At 42.9% G+C, this 9,874-nt stretch overlaps 1 protein-coding gene across 2 annotated transcripts; it reads right to left on the reverse strand.

Annotated features, from left to right (window-relative positions):
* Nucleotides 1-1,193: 1,193 nt before the first annotated feature.
* Nucleotides 1,194-8,861, reverse strand: LOC147033849 (uncharacterized). 2 transcript variants are annotated; one of them, XM_085871871.1, is made up of 9 exons: nucleotides 8,128-8,861; nucleotides 6,719-6,810; nucleotides 6,173-6,263; nucleotides 6,025-6,077; nucleotides 3,515-3,640; nucleotides 3,275-3,367; nucleotides 2,777-2,873; nucleotides 1,972-2,085; nucleotides 1,194-1,305 (listed from the first exon to the last, which is right to left on the reverse strand). In XM_085871871.1, exons 1-7 carry the CDS (start codon nucleotides 8,387-8,389, stop codon nucleotides 2,862-2,864), a joined length of 729 nt encoding a protein of 242 aa, XP_085727997.1. In that variant the 5' UTR covers nucleotides 8,390-8,861; the 3' UTR covers nucleotides 1,194-1,305; nucleotides 1,972-2,085; nucleotides 2,777-2,861. The 2 variants fall into 2 exon arrangements, with proteins under 2 accessions (XP_085727997.1, XP_085727990.1); XM_085871864.1 differs by lacking the exon at nucleotides 1,194-1,305 and having other exon boundaries at nucleotides 1,448-2,085.
* Between the last annotated feature and the right edge of the window lie 1,013 nt (nucleotides 8,862-9,874).

The raw sequence follows: 9,874 nt of genomic DNA on the forward strand, positions 1-9,874 counted from the left end.
GTTCATGTCCTCGGCCATTCTGTGAAAAACCAGGATAACGTCTAATCACAGAATGAAGGTTGTGGAACTCCATAAACAATTTGGCATTTCTCTTTGGAGCACTGGAACCATTGACTATCTATGAACATTTTTGGCACGACAAAAGTTTCCACCAGGTTTCCTCAGACCTCAGCACTCAACATCGCCTTCGGAGTGAGTGGAGTGGAGTGGAGAGCTGTGGGTGATGAGCAGTTCTCCTCAAATCTGGTTACTGGTGATGAATAACTACACATTCCCAGTTGCACGATACAAATGCAAAATGGAAAACTCCATTTTCCATAGCTCATCTGCAACGATAAACGACAGAATTGAAAAAAAAAGTCAACAACTTGACATGACTGACAATTAACTTGTTCCACCTCTCCCCTCTTACCACATCCACGTACCAATAATTCCTCGAGGATGAGTTGTTTTCCCTTTTCAGTTTGGAACAAGTGTCATATGATGGGTCTTCATCAGAAACTTTTCCTGTATTTTGTCCATTTAGTGTCGAAATCATAGGCTGCGCCACACAGGAACCTGCAACATATCAACCGGGTTAATGAAACATCCTTAATGTAACTGAATAATAAATAATTCAAGACGTACCCACTGCAGGTGCACTGCAGATAAACAAACACTGGTCCATGAATTACATAAAGTAAGGATGTCAATTTCACCAGACGGTTTCTGATGACAAATGCTCTCCAGGGAGTGGTGAAAATACATCACTGGAATAATCACCTCCACCTGTGCGCTCCTTTTTGAAGGTAGACCAATCCAAATAACGAGTGAATCTGACTTGTTGATATTCACTATTCACTCCTTCCTCAAGGGGTTGTGTTTCTACCTGCTGGAAAAGTACTTCAACATAGAGGAAGAGCACTCATGAGGAGAGTTGAACATAAAATAAATAAATGAATAAGCAAGTCACACGTAATCGTCATCCAATGTTCCGGCATCCACCTGGACATCATCGACGGAAACCATCTCACAGCTTCTTGCACTCCAGCTCACCCCTTGACCCCAACACCAAGCCGACTTGCACACGAGTTGCTACACTTACACGCGAGAAGAGTTGCGAAGTGGAAAGCCGACTTACACGTAATATATCACCGAGTAAACATCGAAGGAGATGATAAACTCCCCCTTGGTGGTGAACACTCATAACCTACTTGACAGAACCTTAACCACTTGATAACTGTTGTTGGCTGCTGCAGGGTGCTGATGCAGAAGTGACGCTTGAATGACAGCGTTGGTAGCACAATGTATGACCTTGGAAAGGAACTACAAATGATAGAACAATTTCTCCTCTGTGGACTTTTGCCTGAACCACACAACCTGACCACAACAACAACAGCTAAATCAAAGGAAATGTATAATGATGGAAGACAAACAATTGAAGATACAAAAAACACACAAATATCTCCTTTGTGATGCCATTATAGACTGGAAAGAGCAATCAGAGATTGTAGACCGTTACCAGAAGTATTATGTGGTGTTTGTGTACTGGTGTGTTATATAATTAATCGGAGACATAATGAGAACTGGCACTTTATAACTGCTGGTTTCTCAACGATAAAGCGCTCAATTGTTTTTCACTTTCCTCACTCATATCATCAAATATCTGATCATCACACCTTCGAATCGCTGTCTTCACTACTTTTGTAAATGCCGTAGTTTTAAAGTTGGGATCTTGGATCGATGTTAGGCATAAAATGATATTTTCCATGATCTACTCTCACGGACTAATTGGAGTGGATAATCGAAACGTGATTTTCATGATGAATGAAATGATATGATTTTAGGTTTGAGGATTGGATCACGTGGACTAAATAACTGTCGAAATTTGGAGTGAAATCTCAAAATGTAACAACAGAAGTGATGTTTGGGGTTTTTGTGGGTTTGTTCCATCATCGATCACTTTGCTGTCGCTTGCCAATCCAGCTGTACCTTTTCAACCATCCCTTTTGTTGGAGTGCTTGCTTGAGTGCTTGAGCCACTTGGAGAGCGCTCCACAAGCTTCATTCTCTCCAAGTTTCCATGGCGATACCGTGGCTCGGTTCTCTGTCCGAACATCCCCAGGGTGAGGAAGGCAAAACAAATCAGAGAATTCGAGTGAGTCAAGCAACAGGACAAGTGAACTGCGAGTTTGAGAGAATTGAAAAATGTTTTCAGTGATGACAAAGCAATGAATCTCCACACCACGGCAGGATGGTCCGAGAGGTACACACACTCTCTTGAAGCTGTTTGGCCTGGGTTCAAATTCCGACTTGGCGATAAACTGTCATCCCAACGTTTCACAGGCAGGGTGATTCATAAATGTGTGTGCCGTCTCTCGGATGGACGTCGAACTAGTTCACTCTCCCCCACACCTCTTCTCTCTCTCACACCCCTCATAATAAACCCATCAGTGAAGCGACGGGTTGTATTTGCTCGTCTTCCAATAAAATGTTAATTTGTTTCACATCGAATCTTTATTTCCATTTGCATGTTCCCATCGAAAGGTTGTGGAGTTCAGGGGTGCTTTAAAGAGATTGGGAATAACGAACAAAGTTATCCAAAGAGACAAGATTAATTTTGAAAAGGGAAGAATAAGGGCACAGGTATCATTTGGAGTGACTCAGAGTCAATCTTCCCACCTCCCCGCACACCCGCTCCTCACCCCCACCCCTGCACTTTAATGTGAGGCAGGGAGATGATAAGTTAAGTCATATTCCAAGCATTATAGATAAATAAAAAATTAATGAATACTTACACTGATGAATGTTTTGTCCTGCGATGGTGGTGAACCTTGGAACAGGTGCATGACTTGTGCATGCCCTGTTCCTCCTTAAAAATACTTATGAGAATGGCTGCAAACAAGAAAAAACAAACACGACCAATAAACTTTCATCCTGAGGCTTTGCACCAAAGAGTGTGTCATCCTTTGGAGCGGCATTAAGCAGGGTGTTCCATTTGCTTGCAGTTGCTGATAGATGTGAGAGATTCCTGTTTCCCTTCTTAAAAGAGATGTCCATTGTGTACCAGTCCCATCGCAAAATAAAACTTTCATAACATTTTAGTTTCCCAGAAAAGTAATTTTAAATGGTTGACAAAACATAAAATGCAACTTTTAAACAATATTGGTTGTGACGGCATTCTTCAACTCAAGTATGACGCTTTATCAGGAACATAAATATCAATGCGATGATTGAAAATATGATTGTTGTTCAGAAATATTAGTGAGAGACATTGACAGGAAAGTTCTTTGTACCTTCGTCTCGCTCCTGACCAAGCGAGCCCGAGCATCCTCATAGTTCTGCCGCAACACCTGCATTTTTACTTCAATAAGATGTTTGTTTTCCAGCTGCAAACAGCACGCAGTTTATTACAAATTATAAAAATATATTGAGTGAAACCTCAATGATACACACATTAAACCTCAATCACACGTCCTCCCAAATTACATGATTCTCCTCCATAAAGGAAAAAGGATGATGATCACATCATTTACCTCTTTCTGCAGGTCCTGCACCATCTTCTCAGCATTACGCATTTGAGCGGTTCGCATTTCTACGACCACCTGAAGGCTGTTCACTTCATTTTCTAGATATTTCATGTGAGATGAAGGGGAATTTGTCTGTAAAAGAGGATGAAGTAGGTGGGAAACAAAACAAGTTGAGGCAGTGATCAAGATTGGACCAATTATAAGCATTATGTCCTCGTAAAATGGGTATCACAACGATCTTCGTTCATACACCTCTCAATTCCTGAAATTGGTGTATTTCTATCCTTGTATGAAAAAACTCTTATTGGATATTTGTGTATTTAGCTCATCGACAACAGAGTGAAGATGAGCTGTTAAGGCAATCATGATGTCCTTCAGGCAGTCAGGTGAAGGGTCCATAAACAATTCTTTATTCCTCCCACCCCCCCCCCCCACCCACAACAGATACTCTGAGGTGGCTCAACAGATCATTTTGAAACTCGGCATGATGGTTCATGACACCGATAAGGAAAAATAACACAGCCCTGATTTTCCATCAAGGAGGTGAGATAATTAATGAACTCAAAATATTGTCTATGTTTGAATGTCCATCACATGACTATCGCGTGACCCAGATTCCTTCATCTCACGGATTGTGAATGAAAAATAGGACCACTGGACCTGTTACTAATCTGGTCCCTGGCCTAATGTTGCAACCAAAATCTGGTAGCATTCTGAATGGTGCATCTGGAGAAGATTTTTGAAGGATTTCACACGATTTTCCCAAAGTTGACGAAGCCGGCCATTTTAACACACTTCCGGTCACATGATGAGCATGACTTCTGCAATGCAACATCCCCACCTTGGCCGAATGTTTCAACCCAAATCTGGTAACATTCTGATTGGTACATCTGGAGAAGAAGATTTTTGAAGAAATTTACGAAGTCGGACATTTTGTTCACGTGACCAGAACAAGCTTTGCAATTCCCATTACCAGTTACGAGAGGAACATTGCTGCCAAATTGAAGCCGGATCGGACTTGCGGATTGGCTGGAGAAGTCAAAAAAGGAGAAGGTCGGACAAACGGTGCATGATCACAACACCTGATATGGAACGTAAATTCCAGATAAGGCAAAAAACGAAATTGGGGAGATACCCCTGAGCGTTCACCTCCCCCTCCTTCCCCCTTCGTGAACACCCTCAGACTCAGATATTTTTTTGATGTCATGAACAAGCTTTCGTTCATCACGGGTGATGAAAGTTCCAGTCAAGTTTCTTTGGAATTGTGTGTAATTTCTAATAAAAAAGTAAATAACTATTTTGGGGGGCAACCCCCCCCCAACACCCCCATAAGCCCCCTTTTTTTAAATGTTGTGGACAAACTCTGGTACACCTCGGGTGATGAAGTTTGTGGTGAAGTTTCACCGAAATTGTGTTTGCAGTTACAGAGAAGACATTGCAAGTGTTCACTTCCAGACGGACGGATGGACGACGTGCCATCCCACAAGCTCCCAGGACTACGTTCCAGGTGAGATAATAATCAACAAACTAGAACGACACTCTTCCACCGAAATGCCTCCACCCACATTATTACATCATTATAATACTTGTCCCAAGTTTGACTTTGATCCCTTCAGCTGTTCAGAAGTTATTGCGGAAATAAAAACTTATCACTGACGGACGGACAACCTGAAAACATGAAAATAAACCGAAAACGCTTTGGGATAAATCCGAAACGACTTCGTGTGGCATCAACAAGGATTTTTCATCATTCAATTTAACCTCTTCATTAAATTTGCTCTTGATCAAAATTTAATTTAATCTGTTGATTAAATTTTAACCTCAATGTCAGGAATACCCTCTTGCTTTGAAGAACATTAAATCAAGAGGGAGCGGGGAGGGGGGGGGACATTCTTTTTAGTCCATTTTAGACCGCATTGATCCTACAGACCACAACTATCTCGTCGTAGTAGTTGTAGTAGTAGTAGTTGTGGTGGTAGTAATGGTTTCATTCAATGAAACAAACATTCAAATAAAGGGAAGTCAGAAATGGCTGTAAATTAGTACATTGTAATCTACACTGATGGAGAGTGAGGAGAACAGAAAGCAAGAGAAGGATCAGAGAAAAGGTGAATTAGCACATCACAAGGTGGAAACAGAGATGAGGTAATCATGAGAAAAGGGGGAAACCAGGTGAGTGGGATGAAAGAAACAAAGAAGGAAAACTCATCAGGGGAACCAGGCTGGAGAAGGTTCTCGAAAGTAGAGAACTAAAAATCATGAACTGTCTGAGATCAAAAGGCAGGTACAGGTGTTCTCATGTAAAATTAACATAAAAACAGGTCACCAGGTCCATTGTACATTGAACATCAATCGGAATCACAAACAAAATCAACAGAATGGTGTTAAAAAGATTCCTTTTTTGGTTACTTTGTCGAGGCTCATATAAAGAGCTAAAATATACATCTATAAAAAACTAACACACTCTTGTTTGCTGAGAGTGTTTTTATCTTCTTTGATGTGAGTGAAACTCGAACCTGAAAAGGAAGCTTTCGCAACTCTGCATCGTGTTGCAGCTCAGCCCTCAGTTCTAAAGAGATAAAGTAATTACAAGACAAGTTGATGATGAAACTTTCTGTGACAGAAATCAAAGAAACAAAATAAATAATTCTCAAAACAAATTACCTTCTCGTGCACACCTTCTCCATGCTTCCATTGAGGACTTCAGTGAATCGATTTCCCCTTGGAGTTTCACATTTAGTAAAATGTATTCTTCCTGCAGGAGGTCAACACGTCACAAATGTAACAAGATTCAAACAGAAACAAAAGGTGCAGAGATCAAGGTCAAGCCTGTATTTCTGAGCCCAAGGCAGCTTTGGGTCAATAAGTTCTCAGGAGGTCAAACAGAGCACGGATGGTTCCCTTGAACCTCAGTGTTCAACATCACCACGAGAGAGTAGTGGAGTCCAGTAAAGAGTTGTGTGTTCTCTTCAAACTGACACAGAGGAGGTTTTTATCACGTGTTCTTCCTGGTGTTGAAGACTCCACATTGCCGGTTTACACAACACGACACAACACAAAACGGACATCTCCATCTTCCACAGGTCATCTCCAATTATGAAGAACAGAATTGATAAAACAGACATTACATTAAATTAACCTCCTCCACCTCCACCCTCCTCCAACCACCATGTATGAACAAGGCCTCAAGGAAGAGTTGTTTTTCCTCACCAGTTTGGAACAGCTTTTACATGATGTCCCCTCCTCACAAACTTGTTCTTGATTTGGGACCATCTTTGTGACAGCGTTCGGCACAGAGGAACCTGCAATGTACAAACAGGGATCATCAAATATCCTTAAAGTTATCGAGTAACAATTCAAGATGTAACCACTGTTAGTTACCATCAATAAGTTAGTAATTTCAACATCAATTTCTGGAACCAATGTTTGCTTTACCAGACGGTGTTTATAAAAATATCAAAACAAATGGTTTCCTTTGTCAGAAATGAAGCCTCTGATGGGGCTGGCAGGATGGGTGAGAAGTACGTATACTCACCTGTTGGACATCTCACCTGGGTTTGAATCTTGACCCAGATATAAACAGTCATCTTGGTGTATCGCAGACAGGGCGAGGCTTCACTGTGTGTCGTCCCTCGGATGGATGTTAATCTGGGTGTCCTATCTGCTAGTATTAGTTTGTGGTTACCAAAGAGCCCACAGCATCTGTTGTAACGTTTTCAGCGACATCCGAAACAAGTTATTAATTAATATTCTGACATCACGGGGAAGATAAAGGCAAACCACCTGGAGTCATCATTTCTATGGAGATTTTTTGCAGATCTGACTTGTATATCTGACTTTTCAAAAATGAAAATCATTTTGAAAACACCTTCCATTCCAGTTTCATGTATATCTGACTCATCGTCTCTGAGATATCACGAACTTCGTTATTTTATTGTTTTCGACCAGGGTTCATTCAAAGTCGATCTTCTCCGACAGTTTTCATAGGATCCGGCTGGGAATGTTTGACAATATGACTGAATGTTCTGCCCACAGTCGGTCGTGGCCCGATTCTTGATTTTGGAAAAAATAATTTTTTTATGATTTTTGAAATATTTCAAAGTCCCGTTGCTAGGCAACCAAAGGGGCGTCAGCAACCAGTCCCGACGCGCCACAACGAGGTCATAAACTGGTCCAACCACCCAAATTTCATCAAAATCGAACAACTGCAAGGGGGTCAAAACCCCCCGACAAACACACACACGGACAGACCGACACCACGACCAACAAATAAGGGGAAAATTATTATAATAGAATCAAAAAAATTTAAATCGAAAATATTTTTTTCGACTCGATCGACGATTCAACATCGAGAAGGAGAACGGAACTCGGGAGAGAACACACCTCCACCTGGCTGAACAGTTCACCTGATGTATCCACCGACAGGGTGGATCTGGATCCCAACCGAAACCCGAACCGAACCAATCCTTCCTCGTCACACACACAACCATCCACCACGTTTCCTCATAACTCGTCCACAACGATTTGAGAGATCGAGATCACACACGAACAGGGATGAAAACACAAGGTCGAGTGGACGCAGGTAACAACAGGTGTACAAGTTCGAGTTCAAAACTCACCTTCACCTGGGAACCTTGAACTCCACGGAACACCTTCAGTGGTCTTCCCACCATCGCAGGACTGCGGGCTTCGTCCGTCGTGTTCCTCCTGAACCTGAGGACTCCATTCGACCTCAGAGGAAACATTGTCCCGAGAACCGGAGGACGATGTACAGGAGAACATGGACCTGAAAAACCCCCCAAACCGGGACATCACGGTCCCATTGGTCCTTCGGTTCCTCCTCCTCTCCTCACGATCGCGTCTCGACCGAAACAAAGGCATTGTGGGTATTTTTCCCTCAGGGACACACGGAGACACTCACAGCGCGTCTGCTCGGGTCCGGCGGTCAGGAAAAATGGGGTTAACGGTTTTAGCTTTATGACGTCATAAATAACTGCAAGGAAGCAGAAGCAACAAAAATAAACGAATTTTCATTTGAATTTCGACCAATCAGAGGTCGTGATTCGCTGCACGTGATCAGATACAGACAAGATGGCCACGCCCACACGGACGGGTGGAAACAGGAAAATGAGGAGAATTCTCCAGGTTTTTGATAATCTGACGAATGTGATTTCGTGCAATGAAAATCCGTTGGTCGGGATTTGTTAATTTGTCAATAAGTTGGTGGAACTTGGCTGAGTTGAGGAGAAAGTGACCAAACAACGGCAGAACTTGTTTCAGTAATCTCGGTGTTTTACTTTGTGTCTCCCAGATCTACAGGGTCTTCATTTCGTGTCTCTCAGATCTACAGGGTCTTCATTTCGTGTCTCCCAGATCTACAGGGTCTTCATTTCGTGTCTCCCAGATCTACAGGGTCTTCATTTCGTGTCTCCCAGTCCTACAGGGTCTTGATTTCGTGTCTCCCAGTCCTACAGGGTCTTGATTTCGTGTCTCCCAGTCCGACAGGGTCATCATTTCGTGTCTCACAGACCTACAGGCTCTTCATTTCGTGTCTCCCAGTCTGACAGGGTCATCATTTCGTGTCTCACAGACCTACAGGCTCTTCATTTCGTGTCTCCCAGTCTGACAGGGTCATCATTTCGTGTCTCTCAGACCTACAGGCTCTTCATTTCGTGTCTCCCAGTCTGACAGGGTCATCATTTCGTGTCTCCCAGTCCAACAGGGTCATCATTTCATGTCTCCCAGTCCTACAGGGTCTTCATTTCGTGTCTCCCAGTCCTACAGGGTCTTCATTTCGTGTCTCCCAGTCCTATATGGTGTTCATTTCGTGTCTCCCAGACCTCCAGGGTCTTCATTTCGTGTCTCCCAGTCCTACAGGGTCTTCATTTCATGTCTCCCAGACCTCCAGGGTCTTCATTTCGTGTCTCCCAGTCCTACAGGGTCTTCATTTCGTGTCTCCCAGATCTACAGGGTCTTCATTTCGTGTCTCCCAGTCCTACAGGGTCTTCATTTCGTGTCTCCCAGACCCAAACAAACCCCACGTGTTCTGGAAGGTTCGATCCGTTTGTTGAGCCTGTGATCAGAATGTCCGGATCAAAGTTCAGTTCCAAAGGATCGAATTCACGAATAATTGTGAAGGAAATCGATTCCTCGGGTATGTTCCGTTCGGGAGCAGCTTGATAACCACTTACCAATCGGCTTGCTTCATTCAAAGCACTCAAACAACCACTCCAACGGAACGGAGTGATCGGTACCGTTAACAACATGGCGATCTCGGTGGTGACAGTGTGGGACTCGAACAAATGGTCTCTGGGCCTTCATTTTGAGTTTTATTCGAACATCTTGTGACAAGAACTTCCCCATACG

The sequence above is a fragment of the Eptatretus burgeri genome, chromosome 1 (genome assembly GCF_056783735.1).
Source record: "Eptatretus burgeri isolate ZD-2024b chromosome 1, Ebu_testis_v1, whole genome shotgun sequence".
Classification (NCBI taxonomy): domain Eukaryota; kingdom Metazoa; phylum Chordata; class Myxini; order Myxiniformes; family Myxinidae; genus Eptatretus; species Eptatretus burgeri.

Bases quoted from the DNA above. Each gene is read 5' to 3' on its own strand.
- LOC147033849 (XM_085871871.1), bottom strand. From the start codon at position 8,389: ATGCCTTTGTTTCGGTCGAGACGCGATCGTGAGGAGAGGAGGAGGAAC. The intron at 6,811-8,127 runs GTGAGTTTTGAA...TGTACATTGCAG, and splicing joins TTCAAGGTTCCCAGGTGAAG to GTTCCTCTGTGCCGAACGCT. The intron at 3,368-3,514 runs GTAAATGATGTG...TGCTGTTTGCAG, and splicing joins TGCAGGACCTGCAGAAAGAG to CTGGAAAACAAACATCTTAT.